Raw genomic sequence first — 21,360 nt, 5'->3', positions numbered from 1 at the left:
TGTAGCTTGTTATTCTCTTTAAGTGAACATTTTTCTAGTTGAAATACACCGAAAAATGGCAACACAGCAGTAAAAAAAATCGTAAAAAATAGGAATTTTCATAGAAAAAAAGCACCTTTTTTATGTAAATAATTTTTGGTGTTAACATGGTCCGATTTGAATTTTATCTTCTGCAGAATGAAGAGCAAGCCTTCTTCTATCATACTTTCAATTTTGGTCAACTTGCGTCGCAGGGTCTTGGAGGAGATAGTGTTAGTTGAAGGCTACCAAACCTTCAGACAACTTCAGCTTTATATATATAAGAGATAAGAGATTTATTTTTTTTTAGGTACATTCCTCTTCCATTGCTCTGTCTAGTTATTTTATCAAAGTACCTAACTATTTTACTGGTGTATGACACTTCTCTAAACTGCTGCTGAGACTTCCAAAACTCTAAGAGATTTCTCTGCTTGAAGTCTGGTGGTGTTGGTGGATTTCAGGATTACACAAAAGGACCAGTAAGGCCACCTACCCCTAAATATTTTCTGCTATCGTTGACCAATGTCCTACAACTATTAAACCACAAACATGCTTGAAGGAGATGTCAGCCTATGCACATGTATGAAGACCCTATCTGTGCATAGATGTGAGTTTAATGTGGTAAAGAATGTTTTACATCCCAGACATGCATACAAACGTGTGTATGTAGCCTTAATACACTAATAAAGAATTTTTATCTACCAATGCAGTGTTGACCACTAATTCTCATTGCTCAATATTTATGGCATCATCATCATCATCATCTCACGTTCTTTTCCCATGCTGGCATGAGTTGGACGGTTTGACAAAAGCTGACCAGCTGAGAGGCTGTTTTAGTGTGTTTTCTACAACTGGATGCCCTTCCTAACACAAACCACTTTACAATATATGCATATTGTATCCTATCACATTATCATTATTTAATATGTTTTCCATACCGGTATGGATTGGACAGTTCCACAGGAACCAGCAAGTCAGAAGACTGTACCAATCCTTGTTTTGGCAGGGTTTCTACAGCAGGATGCTCTTTCTAAGGCTAACCACTTTACAGTGTTTGTGTGTGTATAAAACACTTTAACTCAAATACTCCTGACCTCTGAAGAGACTGACATATCCTACTCACCCACGAGATTCTAATCCGCATGCAATCAAGTCAAACTTATTTGAAATATGTCACTCACTACTGCCGGGGAATTTTTATTTGTTGTTGATGTATTTGTGTTATTTAACACATCTGAAAGAGATTACTTTCTTCAGACAAATACCACAGTTTATTTGGATTTTCAGGGTGTATCTACATTAAGCATGATACACAGATGGCTGTTTTAATCTGATGCTACTTCTTTTGCACATAACAGATATAGGTGAAGACGTGTGGCCTAGCGGTTAGGGTTTTGTCCTCACGATCGCCAGTTCATGGATTTGATTCCCAGACTGAGTGGCACATTGTGTTCTTGAGCAAAACCCTTCATTTCATGTTGCTCCAGTCCACCCAGCTGTAAATGGGTCAACTTGTGACGGACAAGCCTTCCAAACGTGCGGGGGAGGGGGAGGTGGAATGTTGGTCTGCTCACCTAACCTTCAGGATGGTATCACTCGAAAGCCAAGTCGATACAAAGTGCATATATTTGGTGTTAGGAAGAGCAAAGCCAAAAATGAAACTCAAAAGTGAGATGCAGTCCACTGACCCTTCTAGGTTAGAAGAATCCCCCACTCCAGCTGCAGCAACCTGTCATACCCACACATCATCATCCTCATCGTCATCATTTAGCGTCCACTTTCCATGCTGGCATGGGTTGGATGGTTTGACTGAGGACTGGCAATCCAGGAGGCTGCACCAGGCTCTAATCTGTTCTGGCAAGGTTTCTACAGCTGGATGCCCTTCCTAATGTCAACCACTCTGAGAGTGTAATGGGTGCTTTTTATGTGTCACCAACACGGGAGCCAGTCAGGTGGCACTGGAACCGACCATGCTCAAATGGTGCTTTTTACGTGTCACCGGCACCAGAAAGTGAATGCTAAATGATGGGGGTGGTGACGATACCTGTAATGGGTTTCATACATCTTTCTGTCAATGCTCACAAAATATCGATCAACCAGGGATCAAAGACCCTTGCTCAAGGGGTCATGCACTAAGACTGAACCTGAAACCATTTGGTTGAGAAGCAAATGTACCTTAGAATGTATTTCCTGATCAGAGAGTTTAAATTAATGTCATTTGAAAATAATTTCAATCAATTAAAAATTGCTTTTAGTCCACCTTATTATATTTACCATCATTAAGTATGTCTTTATTGGATTTTAGTTATAGCTGCAGTGTTTTGTTGGTGGTGGCAGGACACATAGTCCTTGGCTACCAACCCACTTCTGTTCTCTCTGTCTGTCCAGTTCTCTCTCTCTCTTCATATATATATATATATAATTTTTTTCCTTTTGCTCTTGTTTATAAGTTGTTTATAAATTTAACCTTTAAAGGTATTTTTTAATATGCTGGCCATTGATAGAATTTTTTTAGAAAAATTTTATCCTATACTACCAGTATCGCCCGGCGTTGCTCGGGTTTGTAAGGGAAATAACTATAACGCATTTTTAGAGAGTTATAGCCAAAAAATGGAAAAAAAATGATGGTAAATATTTTTTTTAGTTAAAAAGGTCGAGTTGCATCCCCTAGACAGTCTGTGGTTTGTGTTTCTGATTCTTGACCCCATGTCGAATTTATCGATTTTTTTCAGAACTGGGGGAACTTTTCAAAATTTTCGCTGCGTTAGTTTTGAATTATGACATTGGGCTATGTGTGTGTCAAGTTTCATCAGAATCGGTTGAAAGCCGTGGTCAGGGTGAGGGTACAAGCAAACAGACACACAGAAACACACACAGACAAACTGCCGTTTATATAGAGAGAGATTAGATATATATATATATTATATATATATATATATATATGACACACATAGAATGTTATGTCACGATCATATAAACTATGACCATGAAAGAACTAACAGACCATATTGTGATGCCTTTGTGTTCTACAGACAGTCTTAGAATGTTGTAATATTGACATCTGTTTAGTCAATAATGCAGTGTATGAGGTGAGGAAAGGGTGAAAGCGAAATATAGACAGACACAGAAGACATACAAAGAAGGGGAAAGAGGAAACAGATAGGCAGACAGAGGGGGAGAGACCAACATAGAGAAGCAACAGAGGATACACAAACACATGCAGTGAGACAGAGAGAGATGCATCCGTGTGTGTGTGTGTGTGTGCACACATACACATGCAGAGAAAGACACACGCATACACACTAGCAGTGAGAATTGAAAATGGAGGGAAAAAACATTAACAGGCAAAAAAGTTATGGAGGCTGAGAAAGGAAGAAAAAAAAGATGGAGATAGAGAGACAAGGAAAGGGAGAGAGAGAGGAAGAGAAAGATTAGAAAGTTTTTCCCAAATATTTGGCAATAAGATGAGATGTTAAAATTACGTAAATGGTCTATAATTTGGTTAAAATTGTTAAGTGATGGGGGTGAGGTGGATTGTGGCTGGGTGGGGAATGAAAGGTCAGTTAAACAAATTATAGTTGATGTCTCTGTCTGCTAGAATCAATAGCTGCACTACATACATATCATATATATACACATACACACGTGTACATATATATATATATATATATATATATATATAGCATGTATGTGCACGTGTTCAGTGCATGTCATGCATATAGATATGCCATGTCCTGTATGTGTATATATGTATATATATATGTGTGTATATATGCATATATATGTGTGTATATATGTATATATATGTGTGTATATATATGTGTGTATATATGTATATATATGTGTGTATATATATGTGTGTATATATGTATATATATGTGTGTATATATGTATATATATGTGTGTATATATATATGTGTGTATATATATATATATATATATATATATATATATTATTTCGTACATGGCTACACTGTAATGTCATATGTACACAGTGAACCTCATCATTTTACTCTGGTTTATTTTTATAAAGCCTGGATTGCTCCTGGTGGTGGTGTGTCTTCTTCATTACAGCATATCACCACATGTTGCAATCTTTTCCTTATTTTCCTCCTTAAAGTTCAACGTCCTGAGATTAGGCTTCCTCTCTCCCACCTTCTCATTATCACATTTGCTCTTCCAAAACTCTGTGCTACGATGTGAGATATGGTATGGCATATAATAACCAATTAATTGTATAATTTATATCTAATTTAAATTGTATTTCACATAATTGATATATAGGCGCAGGAGTGGCTCTGTGGTAAGAAGTTTGTTTCCTCACCACATGGATCTGGGTTCAGTCTCACTGTTTGCCACCTTAGGCAGGTTCCTTGTATTATATCCTTGAGCTGGCCAAAGCCTTGTGAATTGATGTGACAGATGAAAACCGAAAGAAACCTGTTGGTATCATGCCACTGGCATCTGTGCCAGTGGCATGTAAAAAGCGCCGTTTGAATGTTGGGCCTTATGGAAGCAATGACCGAGACCTTTGGCTTTATGTCATGCTTAAGAAAACCCATCAAGCCAAGTAAGATTGCAGTTGCGGCACATACTGGTGTCATGCAAATGGCACCTGTGCCAGTGGCATGTTAAAACAGTCATCACACTCTCGGAGTGGTTGGCATTAGGAAGGGCATCCAGCTGTAGAAACCATTCTGAATTAGACTGGAGTTTGGTGCAGCCTTCCAGCTTGCCAGCCCTGGTCAAACCATCCAACCCATGCCAGCATGGACAACAGACATCAACTGATGATGATGATGATGTGTGTTTGTGTCTGTGTTTGTCCCCACAATACTACTTAACAACCAGTGTTGGTGTGTTTACATCCCTGTAACTTAGTGGTTTGGCAAAAGAGATTGATAGAATAAGTACCAGCCTTTAAAATGAAGAGTACTGAGGTCAATTCATTTAACTAAAATTCTGAAGACGATGCTCCAGCATGGCTGCAGTCAAATGACTGAAGCAAGTAAAAGATAAATGGAATAAAATATGATAAAATTATTTCTTCCGTTCCCTCAATCCAGAGAATGTAGAATATTGTAAAATCTTCCGTCCACTGTTTTGTCCTCCTACAACAAAATGTCTACAGAACAACTTGAAAGAATATACATTTCAATATTTCAACAATATATCTGTCCATCTATTACAATATAAATTTTATATCTAAAATATCTATTCCAATATGTCACCAATATATTTCTCTCACTCTCAGTTAGGATTTTTCTTTTTTCATTTCTTCAAGCTGGCAAAAAAAACCCTACCCAAATATTTGTCACATCATCAAAGTAATTCTCTCTTCCAGACCAAAATTTGCAGAGTCTGAAGAATTTTGCAATACATAACAACTATGATGTAATTTCTGCTCACTGTTGCACCAAACTGAACTTCCCACCCCCATCTTTACCATAGTTTCAAATTCTGCTTGACAAACCATTTTGCTGTACATTTTAGGTGACATTTTTGCTAGATTTTTGCTAATGACAGGTTTGTTGTTGCGAAGAGGGAAATGGGAGACATGCAGTGTTGTAACTACAAATAACAGAAGGAATTCTATGATGACCCCTTGTTCTGGTCAGTCAATATAAAAAACTGGTGTGGTTGGGTTTTGAAATCTGTAAAGATGTGAAGAATTCTATCTTGAAATCTACACAAAACTCACTGCAACCAACAGAAACCTCGCCAATAAAGAGCAGGGCTGCCATACAACTGAGGGTAGTCTGCAAAGCTCTCTGTTGTGCATGATGCGTGTGTGTGTGTGTGTATACACCTATGCATGTGGTGTGGGGTGTTTACGTGTCTGTGTCACCATGACCATCATCACTTTAACATCCACTTTTCCATGCTGGCATGTGTCGGACAATTTGTTGAAACAGATTTCGTATGGCCTGATGCCCGTCCTGTCACCAGGAATTTGTGTGTGTGTGTGTGTGTGTGTGTGTAAACCTCATTTTATGTTAAAAAGGTCCGCTTTAATCAGTATATATATTCATTATCATGGTCCAGATATTTTTGATCATTCAGTACATTTTTTTATCAGCTTCATTAGCATCTAATTGACATGCCAGACATAATTTTACTACTGTATCTATCTCTATCAGATTAACATTTTCAGCCAGTAACAATATCTACATTACATTTCATCCCACTTATGTCATAATGACCTTCATCTAGTTTACTCAAAAGTTTTCTTTGTAATTGTCTTTGGAGAGTCATTATGCCAAAGACCAAATTACTTCTGTACTGTTAAAATTTATAACTTCCTCTACTTGTATTGTATTTTCATCAGCATTTTTTTAAATGGTTGTTGGCAGTATAGGCGCTGGAGTGGCTGTGTGGTAAGTAGCTTGCTTACCAACCACATGGTTCTGGGTTCAGTCCCACTGCGTGGCATCTTGGGCAAGTGTCTTCTATTATAGCCTCAGGCCAACCAAAGCTTTGTGAGTGGATTTGGTAGACGGAAACTGAAAGAAGCCCATCGTATATAAATGTGTTTGTGTGTTTGTTCCCCCGCTATCACTTGACAACTGATGCTGGTGTGTTTACGTCCCCGTAACTTAGCAGTTCGTCAAAAGAGACCGATAGAATAAGTACTAGGCTAACAAAGAATAAGTCCTGGGGTTGATTTGCTCGACTAAAGGTGGTGCTCCAGCATGGCTGCAGTCAAATGACTGAAACAAATAAAAGAGTAAAAGGAATAAAAGAATATTCTGTTCTTTGATAATTTAAGCTCTAATCTTGAAACTCTTTAGATATTGCTTCCAAATTATTCAAATGTTCTTCACCTTTCGTCCCAGTGATGATGATGATAACATTAGATTTGGCCCACATATTGTTCGTTCCAGATAATGTTTTTATCGATAGCAATTCGTACAATGGCAGCTGCACTACAAGTTCTTTTCGGCATTCATTAGCATTTGTTAAGACCAAAAGGTTTATTTATGAAAAGTCAATTTTTGTGATTGTTCTGTTCGCTTTGATCTGTTAATGCACATTTTCTGTTTTTTCATTCACTTCAGTAACAATCGTTGTAGTCCATTCACTGTCATCAGTTGGTTTCAATGTACCATTGGGTGAAATAAAAATCGGAGATGCTTTGTCCCCAGGCAGAAACTGCAGGAGCTACTCATGAGGTTTTGCAATCTCTTCTAAACCCATTGCAATGCTGGAAACCCTTCCCTATCATCATCATCTACCTCAGATTTATAAGGATCTCACCCCTTAGTCTATGCTTCACCTGAGTGGAGCTGTGAAGACTGAGCTAGTCTTCACCTACAGAATGGTTCCAATTGCAATCTCTTCTAAACCCATTGCAATGCTGGAAACCCTTCCATAGCATCATCAGCTACCTCTGGGTTATAAGGGTCTCACTCATGAGGACTGAGCTAGTCTCCACCTTTGGAAGGGTTCCGTTTGTAGTCCCTTATCAAACATAGCCATCTTGAACTAATTTCAGCTGCTGTGCCTCTTTTCTCGATGGCTTTCTTCAGTTCCATGTTCTTTTATTAATTTTGGCTTTTGAAAACAGTATTGTTTGGTCTTTAAGTAAATTAGTTTCATATCTGGACATATTCAGACTGACTTGCACTTTGAGAGGGAAACACCCAAATCCAGGTGAAAAGACTTTGGAGTAACTTATACAGAGATTATTAATCATATTTTTCAGTCTACAAATCACTTGAATTGTCATCATTATCAATATCAGTAATATTAATGAATTATTATCATCAATATTAATTTTATTAAGCACAGATAACTGACCTATTAAATGCTTTTAATTAATTCATTCTAATTAACCCATATCAGAATCATTTACAAAAGCTTCTAAATGTTTACAATGGTCTCTTTTCATTTTTAATATTAGTATTTTCCTTCGATGGGAGCATTCATTATTGGGATAATTGAATTTGCTTTTAAATCCAGATCCTGATGGCTTTGTTTGTTTGAATTATTGAATTAAAATGTAGTGTTTCTGATTTCTTGATATAAATTTATATCTTCATCATTTAACATCTGTTTTCCATGCTGGCATGGGTTGGACAGTTTGACAGGGACTGGCAAGACTGGAGAGCTGCACCGATCTCCAATTGTCTGTTTTAGCATTGTTTCAATGGCTGGGTGCCCTTCTCAAAGCCAGCCACCCCACAAAACGTACTGGGTGCTTTTTATGTGGTACCAGCCCTGGTGGTTTTCACATGGCACAAGCACCAGTACTTCTTATAGGGTACCATTGCCAACAGGATTGCCAAGTACCTTGCAAGATAGAAAAAGCAAAACCCCCTCAGTTGGGAGCAGGGTAGTATTGAAGTGGGGCTGGCTTTGCACCAGTTGAGAAATTAAAGGTACAAAGGTATCTTGCTGTAGGTGCATGGATACCCTAGTTGGAATGCTAAAGAGGCACGTGAAAAAAAACATTCGAGCGAGGTCGTTGTCAGTGCCGCTGGACTGGCTCCTGTGCAGGTGGCACATAAAAAGCACCATTTGAGCGTGGCTGTTGCCAGTACCACCTGACTGGCCCTGGTGCCGGTGACATGTAAAAGCACCCACTACACTCTCGAAGTGGTTGGCGTTAGGAAGAGCTGTAGAAACTCTGTCAGATCAGATTGGAGCATGGTGCAGCCATCTAGTTCGCCAGTCCTCAGTCAAATTGTCCAACCCATGCTAGCATGGAAAGCAGACGTTAAATGATGATGATGATATATATGTACATATATGTGTGTGTATATATATATGTACATATATGTGTGTGTTTATATATATATATGTACATATATGTGTGTGTTTATATATATATATGTACATATGTGTGTATATATATATATATATGTACATATGTGTGTGTGTGTGTATATATATATGTACATATGTGTGTGTGTATATATATATGTACATATGTGTGTGTGTATATATATATGTACATATGTGTGTGTGTATATATATATGTACATATGTGTGTGTGTATATATATATATATGTACATATGTGTGTGTGTATATATATATGTACATATGTGTGTGTGTATATATATATGTACATATGTGTGTATGTGTATATATATGTGTGTATGTGTATATATATGTGTGTATATGTACATATATAGGTATATGTACCTATATGTGTATATATATGTATGTATATGTAGATACGTAAGTGTTCCATATTTTGACAGGTGTCGGGTTCAAGTTTGTTTTTGTTTTGGCAAGAGAAGTGAGTCACTCAATGAGGAGGAGGAGCTGCCAATGAAAAATTCATTAGTGATCAATTAATTTCCCTTTCGTGATGAAGTAAGATTTTGTTATCTGTTTATCAAAACATGCTGTATTGATATCTTTGACCTTGAAGTCAAGGTTCAGATGTCAGGAATCTAAGAGAGAGAGAGGGAGCAAAAGTGCATTAAGCTGGTCTAAATATAGTAGTTTAGAAAACTATTACCAATTTCTTTTGTTTTCTGGTCTCTTTTATTTATTTTTCATCTTGGAAAGGTAAACCTAAGAAGCATATTCTGTTGTGTCTGGGGAGAGTCATTTTCTTTTTGTGCCTTATAATGTAACACACTCACCTGTAAAATTTCCACTTTTTAAAAATATTTTTGCAAGGTGCAGGAGTGGCTGTGTGGTAAGCAGCTTGCTTACCAACCACATGGTTCCAGGTTCAGTCCCACTGCGTGGCACCTTGGGCAAGTGTCTTCTGCTATAGCTCCGGGCTGACCAAAGCCTTGTGAGTGGATTTGGTAGACGGAAACTGAAAGAAGCCCGTCGTATATATGTATATATATATATGTATGTATATGTACATATATAGGTATATGTACCTATATGTGTATATATATGTATGTATATGTAGATATGTAAGTGTTCCATATTTTGACAGGTGTCGGGTTCAAGTTTGTTTTTGTTTTGGCAAGAGAAGTGAGTCACTCAATGAGGAGGAGGAGCTGCCAATGAAAAATTCATTAGTGATCAATTAATTTCCCTTTCGTGATGAAGTAAGATTTTGTTATCTGTTTATCAAAACATGCTGTATTGATATCTTTGACCTTGAAGTCAAGGTTCAGATGTCAGGAATCTAAGAGAGAGAGGGGGAGCAAAAGTGCATTAAGCTGGTCTAAATATGGTAGTTTAGAAAACTATTACCAATTTCTTTTGTTTTCTGGTTTCTTTTATTTATTTTTCATCTTGGAAAGGTAAACCTAAGAAGCATATTCTGTTGTGTCTGGGGAGAGTCATTTTCTTTTTGTGCCTTATAATGTAACACACTCACCTGTAAAATTTCCACTTTTTAAAAATATTTTTGCAAGGTGCAGGAGTGGCTGTGTGGTAAGCAGCTTGCTTACCAACCACATGGTTCCAGGTTCAGTCCCACTGCGTGGCACCTTGGGCAAGTGTCTTCTGCTATAGCTCCGGGCTGACCAAAGCCTTGTGAGTGGATTTGGTAGACGGAAACTGAAAGAAGCCCGTCGTATATATGTATATATATATATGTATGTGTGTGTGTCTGTGTTTGTCCCCCTAGCATTGCTTGACAACCGATGCTGGTGTGTTTATGTCCCCGTCACTTAGCGGTTCGGCAAAAAAAGAGACCGATAGAATAAGTACTGAGCTTACAAAGAATAAGTCCCGGGGTTGATTTGCTTGACTAAAGGCGGTGCTACAGCATGGCCACAGTCAAATGACTGAAACAAGTAAAAGAGAGAGTAAAGAGTAAGACGCAACGAAAATTTTAAGAAAATAAAAATAAGAAATAAGTGGAAATTTTACCAGTGAGTGTATTAAATTATAAGGCACAAAAAGAAAATGACTCTCCCCAGACACAACAGAATATGCTTCAACACACAAACTTGTATAAAGAATCTTGCAAACCAAAAACGAAATATAAACCTAAGAAGCTTTCTAGTAAAGAAACTTGGGGTGATCTTTTGTAAGATTGAAATTTTTATAAATACCTTGCATTCTGACAAAAAGATGATTACTTGGAAACATATCCACACATTCACACATATTATTGTTCTGCTGTCCTCCCTACTCCTTTTGCGGGTTTTTACTACTCCCCTCCAACCAAATTCCTGCATCATTGGTCATCCCCTCTGCCCCGTCTGTGTTTTGAATCCCCACTCTCCTACATTCTGTCCCAACTCACTTCTACTCACTTTGAAGGACACCCAGACACCCCATCACCACCATTTCTATCTCTTTCAACCCCCACCCAGTCACTCATACCCTCTCTTTCAAAATATGAGTAACCACGTAGCTCCTCTACAGCTAGGAACCTGTTCAACTTTGACCCCCTCATCTCGTAGTATAAAGCCACCTGTCTTGGGGTTCATAGTCTTGCAAGCTGCATGGTAAACTCAAATTTGTAGTGCTGATGGCACAAGAAGAAGCACCCAGTTTGCTCTGTAGAGCAGCTGGTGTTTGGAAGGGCATCCAGCCATTTAAAACCATGTCAAAGCAAATGTTGGAGCATGACGCAGTTCTTTGTCCCATCAGATCCAGTCAAAGCATGCAACAAATGCTAGAATGCAACAGCATGATGATGATGATGATGATGATAAACCTATCTGTAAGCATATATGTACACTAGTATATGTCTATAAGCATTTGTTTAGGTATATTACAGGCATAGATGTATTGGGAGTGTGGAAAGGATTGATGTGTAGAAAAGGAACAGACGGGGATACCATGGGGTGTGTCCTTTCAAATATGAAGTGTGTTAGTGGAGGCGCAATGGCCCAGTCGATAGGGCAGTGGACTCACGGTCATAGGATCGCAATTTCGATTCCCAGACCAGGTATTATGAGTGTTTATTGAGTGCAAACACCTAAAGCTCCACGAGGTTCCAGCAGGGGGTGATGGCAAACTTCTTTCACTACAACTTTCTCTCCCTCTTCCTGTTTCTGTTGTACCTGTATTTCGAAGGGCCAACCTTGTCACACACTGTGTCATGCTGAATCTCCCCGAGAACTATGTTAAGGGTACATGTGTCTGTGGAGTGCTCAGCCACTTGCATGTTAATTTCATGAGCAGGCTGTTCCGAACAATTATTTCTGAAATGTCATCAATTTATGTGAATTTTTCTAAATGGTGTTGTTTGGGTATTTTGAAATTAAACTTGGTTTGAAAAAAATTTGGAAGTGTCATGGCTTTGAGATGCCATTTAATAGGTGTAATTGTGATGTTGGATTTAATAGGGTAGACTAAAGTCCCTACATCCACCCCGCCTCAGTCTGCTATAGTCAGATATGACGTGACAAGGGGCAAGAAGACATGGAATTAGGAGTTACATGGTGATCCATCCAATATTTATTTGTAATCTAAAAGTGACTGGGGCCTTTTTTTCTGGGACACTTTACTACGAAAGAGGGAGGAGAGTAGGGGTGTTGTCTATTATTAATCTTTCTCTGTATTGGGTTCAATGTTTGGTTTAATGTAAGCAAATTTTTATTGCTTTTTTTATTACCTTTAATAATAACTTCTGAGATAAATAAAAATAATTACTAGTGATATATTAGGTTGAAGAGTGGAGATGGGGGTGGGGTCATTTAAATTGTTATACTTTTCAATTTAGATATGTGCTAAATAAAACAAAAAAAACATGTTAGGTGTGTGGAGATATTTAACACCAGGTAATGCAGACACTGCGTAAAGCACTTTATGTGTTTCATGCATTGTGAGAGACCTCATCACACCAACATTGTACTAACCTTCCCTTCCCATTTCTCTACCACTGACTGACATCTCTTGCACATTTGACATTTTTAATACTGGTTGTTTAGAATAACGACATTTATTAGCTAACCTTTTACAGTGTCACACCTGAGTCTTCCTCCCACACATGCACACACACACACACACACACACAAATACGCAGCTCAATGTATCTCTCGTACCTACAACACATCTACAATATGCCACGCTCCCCAAACATGTTCCCCTCCCCACCCCCACTGCTCCCTTCTACTCAGGCAGGTGTCACCCCCTCCCACCTTTGGTAAAGTGTCCCAGAATCACACTCCAGTCACTTGGTTCTCAAGTGGATCACCCCTTATTATCAGCTCCATGTTCATGTCTCTTACAATCTGTGTGTGTGTGTACGTTTATTTGTCCTATATTTGGGGGTAGGATTATAAACTGGGGGTGGGTCTATGTAATCACACACATATATACAGTCAGTCACTGTTGAAATTAGATAAGAGATAACACACACACACACACAAGTATCTTGATCAGCCGTTTTCACTTTCCCTTCCCCTCCTCTTCCTCCGGGGTCACTGTCAAAAATCACTGGGTGTCAGGGTAGGAGTGGGTTGTTGATCTTTGATACTGTAATATGAGTGGAAGTGGAGGGGTGGAGGTGATGGTGGTGGGGAGGTTGTTTACACTTTAATTGACAGGAAAGATATGGATGTAATTTATGTTGGCTGTCCCCCCCACCTCTCTCTGTGAACTCTCCACCAGTGCCCCAGCCCCCCCCCCCACCACCACCACTGCTATCATTGCTACCCACCCTAAAACCATGCCATTCATTATTAACCCTTTCGTTAATATATTTCTGACCAAAATACACCCCTCATGAGTTTCAATTAAATTCTAAAATAATCATGAATCTAGGCTTGTTTCATTAAATAACTGTAACTTTTTTACTTATCAACATATTAATGTGATATTTGGAACATAATTAAAGAAAGGGTTATTAATCAATTCTATTGCATAACTTTTGTCTCAAAGTGACTTTAATTACAGGCAAATCCAGGTAAATTGAGCAAAAGGTAAAAATATTAAAATTTTGTTTAAACGTCACCATAGAAAATGAATCATCAGCTAATATTCAAATGGGTATGCAACAAAATTTTGATAAAGAAGAATTGTGCACATCACTATATCATCAGTTGAATTTAATGCACAACAGGTGTACCATAAAGGTGGAATAAAGTGAAATACTGGAATCCACCGCAAGTTTGACCGAACTAAAGAAATTGGTCAAAAAATAATATACGGCCCTGGTTATGGTATGGAAGTGATAAATTCCAGACCACATCGTTCCCTAGGCCATGCTGACTAACATTATTTTCCCTGTATAAAAACTAAATCCACGCAGTACCCAGTATTTGCTTCATAAATTTTCCAAAATTTGAACCCCCATTTTGTGTTTGTTTACATTCTGCGTAAGTTTGTTTCCGCATTGATCGCTTCAAACAATAACTTCCAGACCACATCATACCCTAAGCCATGCTGACTAACATTAGTTTCCCTGTATAAAAACTAAATCCACAACAGTACCCAGTATTTTCTTCACAAATTTTCCAATTCGGAATCAATGCTTGATAACATGAAACTCCTATCCATTTTCAAAGTTGAAGAAAAATCGATGCTGAAAAAAATGTGGAAAAAAATCTCCCAAAATTCAGGAAATTAAAATTACACGTCAATCGTTGTACAAAACTGTAGATGAACTGTTTACGAAGTATAATCACGTGTTTTCACGAATGTACAAAAGAGATTTGCTCTGATATTCTCATTTAAATATGAATAGGTAAATACGGGCAGGTTTGGGCGGTTTGGTCACATTAACCAAAATTTTTTTCAGGCGGCTTTGGGCGGTTTGGTAACGAAAGGGTTAATAGGCCATGAATATTTTATTCTTTATAACAAGCACTTAGGCTCTAACACAGAGGGGACAATACAAGGACAGACACGGCACCACAGTGGGGACAAAAACATAAAAGGGATGACATGAAATGTATAAAATTAATAAGGAAATGGCTGCAATGAGCTCCACTCTCAAGCAGTACCATTTTAAATGTTTTTAAGTGTTTTTACATACAGTTTTTAATCGTTTTCTTTTTTCAACTCTTTCTCTCTTTTAGCATCATACTAGCACTCTTGCCTGGCGTTGCTCAGGTTTGTTTTGACCCTTCAGAATTGGGATTTTTGAAAAGTACAAATTTTGCATTATGTAGCTTGTTATTAAGTGAACATTTTTCTGGTTGAAATACACCGAAAAATGGTGACACAGCAATCAAAAAATCGTAAAAAATAGGGATTTTCATAGAAAAAATAAAGCAGCTTTTTGATGTAAATAACTTTTGGTGTTAACATGGTCTGATTTGCATTTTTTCTTCTATGGAAGGAAGAGCAAGCCTTCTTCTATCATACTCTCAATTTTGGTCAACTTGCACCGCATAGTCTCGGAGGAGATAGTGTTAGTTGAAGGCTACCAAACCTGCCATACATAGACAACTTCAGCTTTATATATATAGAGAGATTTATATTCTGTTATTTTAACATTTACTTACTTACTTTTTTTTGAAGTCATTAAAGGTTCTAATTCTTTGTATTCCACCACTGGTGGCAGTTCATCAAATTCTACTTCTGCCCCCAGTGGACCAATTTCGTTTCCAATAGGCCATGAATATTAAATTAATGACTTGTTTTATAAGCATAAGACCACAAATTTGGGGCAGGCAAAGGTTATACGTTCTCTCTCCTGTAATTCAGTGGTGTTTTATCAGCCCTGGAGATGATTGAAGACACATGCAATCTCTTGTGAAATTTGAACTCAGAACATAAACAGTTGTAGGTGCAGGCATGGCTGTGTGGTAAGACGCTTGCTTCCCAACCACATGGTTTCGGGTTCAGTCCCACTGTATAGCACTTTGGGCAAGTGTCTTCTAATGTAGCCTTGGGCTGACCAAAGCCCTGTGAGTGGAGATGATAGACAGAAACTCAAGAGAAGTCCATGATGTTTGTGTGCATATGTGTGTATATATATGTGTGTGTGTATATATATATATATGTGTGTGTGTGTGTATATATATCCGTCCAACCCGTGCTAGCACGGAAAACAGATGTTAAACGATGATGATACACACACATATGCATATATATATATATATACACACACACACACATATGCATATATATATATATATATATATACACACACACACACACACACATATGCATATACATACACACATCATCCTCCTCATTATCATCATTCGATGTCCATATTCCATGCTGGTTTGGGTTGGATGGTTTGACAAGGATTCAATAGGTCAAAGCACTGCAGTGTAGAAACCCTATCAAAGCAGATCTGTTTTGATAGGGTTTCCACTGCTGGATGCCATTCCTAACACCAACCCCGTTTACAGTATGTACTGGGTGCCTCTTTTTCGTGCCACCAGCACTCGTCATGATGTAGCTTGCAAGTCACACACACACACACACACACACACACACACACACAGTATCCTAGCAAGGTCATAACCTTTGAAAACTGATAACAGAATAACAAACTCCAGTTTGTGTGAATGACTTTGTCTTTCCCTTCTTCTTTTTTTTTTGGTTTCTAAGCAATGGCTTCCAGGCTGTGTCGTTTTCTTGTAGTCCACTACAAATGCATATCTGCAAGTATTTGGGCATGGTCCCCCTCCCCACTCTCCCATTCCTTCTAAGGGGCCTCAGAAAATCCGTGCCCCACCCCACCTCTCTTCTGATTAAACCAATGAGAAAATAATTTCATAAACATTGCAATCCCCTTCAGACAACGAGGCATTAATTATCATTAAACCTTGACACACAAGTCTTCAGAATCGCTTTCTAAATATGCTTAATTTATTTTATTTTATTTTATTGAGTTGTCAGGTAGTTTGTTCATTTCTCTTTTCTACTTGGCCTACCATTGTCATACGAGTGAAAAGAGGTAAGATTGATTCAAATTTCAAAAAACAAGAAGCAAAAATTGTAAAGGAAGAAATACAAAGAAAAAAAAAATAAAATTCTGTTACAAATATTTTTCATGTTAATTCAAAAAATGTAAGAAACGATTAAAATGAATCTCTTTCACTTGCTTCAGTCATTAGACTGTGGCCATGCTGGGGCATCGTCTTGAAGAGTTTTTTTTGTAGAATGAATCAACCCCAGAACTTATTTATTTTCTTTTTGCCTGACACTTATTCTATTGGTCCCTTTTTCCAGACTGCTAAGTTACAGGGAAATAAACAAACCCATTTTAGTTGTCAAGCAGTGATAGGGTACAAACACTGACACAAAGAGAGAGACACACACACACACACATGAGTTTCTTTTGGTTTCCATCTGCCAAATATACTCACAAGGTTTTGGTTAGCCTGAGACTGTAGTAGAAGATACTTTACCAGACCACTGTGCCATTAGACTGAACCTGGAACCATGTACCTGGGAAGCAAATTTTGGGAAAAAAAAACAAAAAAAAAAGGATTTGTCCAATAACTCAATATTTCTCTTTGTTTTATTTTTATTTTTATTTATTTTCCTTTCACAGAATCATGCTCCGAAAGTTTGTCCAACAGGCCAGCACCCAGCTCTACCGAGCTGCCCACACCCAGCCTGCTGTATCAGCTACAATTACCAAAAATGTAATTGGTGAGAAATCCCAAATTTATTTTGAGAAAGAGAGTAAATATGGTGCACACAACTACCACCCAATCCCTGTGGCTATCTGCAGGGGTGAAGGTACGTATCTGGAGATTTGCATTACTTCAACTTATCTACCTATTCTCACCCCTATCCCATCCTTTGGGCCCTTTCTCTTGTATTCCCCTCCCTGAAACTTAAGGCTGTACCCTCACACATTTTCACAACCTTCTCCCCTCTTTTCTCCCAACTGGGGTAACTTATTTCTTTATTACCCACAAGGGGCTAAACATAGAGGGGACAAACAAGGACAGACATAGGTATTAAGTCGATTACATCGACCCCGGTGCGGAACTGGTACTTAATTTATCGACCCCGAAAGGATGAAAGGCAAAGTCAACCTCGGCGGAATTTGAACTCGCAATGTAACGACAGACGAAATACCGCTAAGTATTTCGCCCGGTGTGCTGACGTTTCTGCCAGCTCGCCGCCTTCAAAACTGGGGTAACCATGTATGCCCCTGCAGCAAAACACTTGTACCTGTCCCTCTATCATGCTTGAACCTCCCATCGCTTGACACAAAGCCACCTCCCTCAGTACCCTTCTTCTCATATGAGGGCTGGTGGGGGTCTTGTCTTGTTAGATACCTGGTAACTTCACTGATGCTGGTGCCACAGAAAAATACACCCGGTCCACTCTGTGAAGTGGTTGGTTTTAGGAAGGGCACCCAACCAGTGTAACCATGACACAGCAGACATTAGAGCATGGCACAATCCTCTGGCTTGCCAGTGTTTGTTGAACTCTGCAAATTATGTCAGCCTGGGAAATGGACGTTAAATGATGATGATGGTGATGATGTTCTTACTGGTCCCATCTTTTCCCAATCTATCACCCTCTATGATTAGCTGTTGTTTGACCCAAGTTAGCTCTGATTTCACAGATCTATGATCAAAGACGTTCCAACTGTGACCATCTCATATCTTCCTTTATTCAAACTGTATTTACGATGGCATAATTCAAAATTATTATTCCTCTCCTTCCCCCTCTCTTTCTCTCTCTCTCTCCCCTCCCTCTCCCCCTCCCCTCTCTCTCTCATTCCTTCTCTGGCATTCATACATACTAACATTACACATCCATCAGATCATGCTTGCTTCATTTCTTTCTATCCTTTGCAAGTCTTCTGCATTCATAGCCCATGTTTCACTATTAGACAACATCATAGTCTTAACACAGGCATCATACAATATATCCTTCACTCTGAGGGGAAATAAAAAAAATACTTTATTGCCAGCAGTGATAGAATCTCCCTGATCTTTTTCTAATCTATTTTTACCTTTGCTACTTATGCTTTAAGAGCAAGAAACCACCCCTCCTGCTAATTATTTCTCCTAAATAACAGAAACCATTGACTACCTACGAGTGAGCCAAACAGGCATTTAGGAGAATCTGTTTGTCTCTGTAGTGTTCATCACACATGCCATACACATTGTTTTAGTGAATCTGTCACATTCAGACCTATCTTCTGCTAGTGTGATTGCAGTTCCACTACATCTCTTATGCTCTTATACTCTTATACTTGTTTCAGTCAATTGACTGCAGCCATGCTGGAGCACCGCCTTTAGTCGAGCAACTCGACCCCGGGACTTATTCTTTGTAAGCCCAGTACTTATTCTATCGGTCTCTTTTTTGCCGAACCGCTAAGTGACGGGGGACATAAACACACCAGCATCGGTTGTCAAGCAATGCTAGGGAGACAAACACAGACACACAAACATATATATATACATACATATATACGACGGGCTTCTTTCAGTTTCCGTCTACCAAATCCACTCACAAGGCATTGGTCGGCCCGAGGCTATAGTAGAAGACACTTGCCCAAAGTGCCACGCAGTGGGACTGAACACAGAACCATGTGGTTGGTAGACAAGCTACTTACCACACAGCCACTCCTGCGCCTCTGATTGTCTGTAATTTACACTGGGTACATCACACACACACACACACACACACGAGGGGGTGCTGATAAGTTCCTGGCTTTGGATAAAAGAAAATACAGGAGAATCAGTTATGATTTTATTCAACATAATCCCTTCTCATATTCACAGAATTATTGCGACGATCCTTCAGTTTTTCTAACTCCTGTAAAAGAACTCAGAAGGCTGGGCTTCACACCCCCTCATACATACACACACTGTGAAGGTGCATGGCTAGTAGTTAGGACATTGGGCTGACAAATGTGGGTTCAATTCCTGGGCCTGGCTGTGTGTTGTGTTCTTGAGCAACACACTTTATTTCCAGTTGCAATCCCATGGTCATTTGTAACCAAAGGGGATTTTCACCCATTATGTATGTATTATCAATAATATTAATATGCCAACTTATTCTTTTTGTATGTACCTGTGGTGTGTGTCACACTTACTTCAAAGAAGAAGTGAGTGGCAAAGTGGAGGTGTTTACGTTTTTATTCTGGGAGTTCTAGAAAGATCGCGTGTTAGTTCTCTCTTCTTTCCCTCACCCCGGTACTTATTTGCCTTCTTTCATAGTTCTTCATGTCTTTTAGTTGAAGGAGAAAGACCATGTTTATTTTTTTCAGGCACATTTAACGTTTTCTCTACAAACTACAAACAATCCCCCCTTCCTTTCCTTTCCTTTTTCTTTTCATACAAAAACTAATACAAATTTCAAATGGAGTATAGCTGTGAAAAGAACAAAGTATTAAAATTCACTGTTCCCTTCAGTAAACACATTCTCTCTCTCTCTCCCCCTCTGTCCCTGTCTCTCGTTTTTTTCTCTCTCTTTCTCACATTCCTTGTTTCCCTGTCTCTTCTTGTCTTCTCCCCTTCCCTGATATCAGCCACCCTCATTATGCCACCACATTTCCCTCAACCTAACACTCTTTGCACCCTTCTCATTTTATCATATAATAGCCCAAACCCTGTAAGGGGCCCATTATCAATTTTTATTGAAATCCAATTAACCAATAATTGAACTGGACGTTAGTTTAATATGAATGCAAAGTTTTGTTGAAGATTGGTTTGCTAGTATAGCAAACAGACAGAAAAAAGCAATCCAGTTAAAGTATGCACCTAAATTACCAACACAATCTTGCCATTATATCAGTAGCTTATTTATGCCAGCAGCAAAGAATTCTGGAGAGCAAGAGGTGATGAAATCATGAAAGGCTGCTTTTGCATCTTCTTCAGATTTTGAGTTTTTTCCTGGCAAAATGTTGTCTAATGCCTGGAAAACATTATAGTTAGTTGGTGCAAGGTTAAGTGAATATGGTGGACGACAGAGTACTTCCAAGTTCAATTCCTGTAACTTGAGTAACGTTCTTTGTGCAACACGTGGTCAAGCATTGTCTTGCAAGAGAATTGGCCTGTCTCTATTGACCAATCTCAGCTGTTTAATTGCAAGTTCACTCATCATTTCATCCAATTGGTTGATGTATCTCATGATGCTGTAATTTACTTACCAGGTCTCATGAAGCTATTAAAAAATTTGAAATCTGAGCACACTGCAAGGAAGAGGTGTTATGTCAACCTATGGAAAACGGACCCATAGCTTTCGTTTCTCCACCTCTCTCTTAAAAGGATGACTTTTAATGACCTTGTTGCTACATTTAGTGGAATTACAGTTTGATTTCTCCAAGTGGGGTTAAGGTGAAACAATCACAGGGAGAGGAAATAGCTTTGACATTTGGACTGACTTCTCCTCTGCTTTCACCAGTGGGAGAGAGAAGGGGTTAATGGGTGATGACTTGGTGTGTGTGTGTGTGTGTGTGTGTCTGGGGAGAGGGGACAGGTTGATTGGGAAATTACATCTTGTTATGAATGTCATTGCTGTCACATTAATATGTTACATAAGAAGATAGGGTGTGGTGTGTGGGAGGGGGAGAAGAAAGGAT

General features: G+C 38.7%; 1 protein-coding gene across 1 annotated transcript in view; it reads left to right on the top strand.

The window, feature by feature from the left end:
- LOC115218845 (ornithine aminotransferase, mitochondrial) overlaps nt 1–21,360 on the top strand; it is a 41,195-nt gene that overhangs the window by 3,899 nt on the left and 15,936 nt on the right. Inside the window, exon 2 of the mRNA XM_029788792.2 lies at nt 17,359–17,549. Coding sequence (XP_029644652.1) covers nt 17,363–17,549 — 187 coding nt within the window. The 5' untranslated portion in view covers nt 17,359–17,362. The remainder of the gene's footprint in view (nt 1–17,358; nt 17,550–21,360) is intronic.

Source organism: Octopus sinensis, linkage group LG14 (genome assembly GCF_006345805.1).
Source record: "Octopus sinensis linkage group LG14, ASM634580v1, whole genome shotgun sequence".
NCBI classification, from domain to species: domain Eukaryota; kingdom Metazoa; phylum Mollusca; class Cephalopoda; order Octopoda; family Octopodidae; genus Octopus; species Octopus sinensis.
The sequence above is the reverse complement of the archived record's forward strand: the minus strand, read 5'-3'. Positions and strand labels throughout refer to the sequence as shown.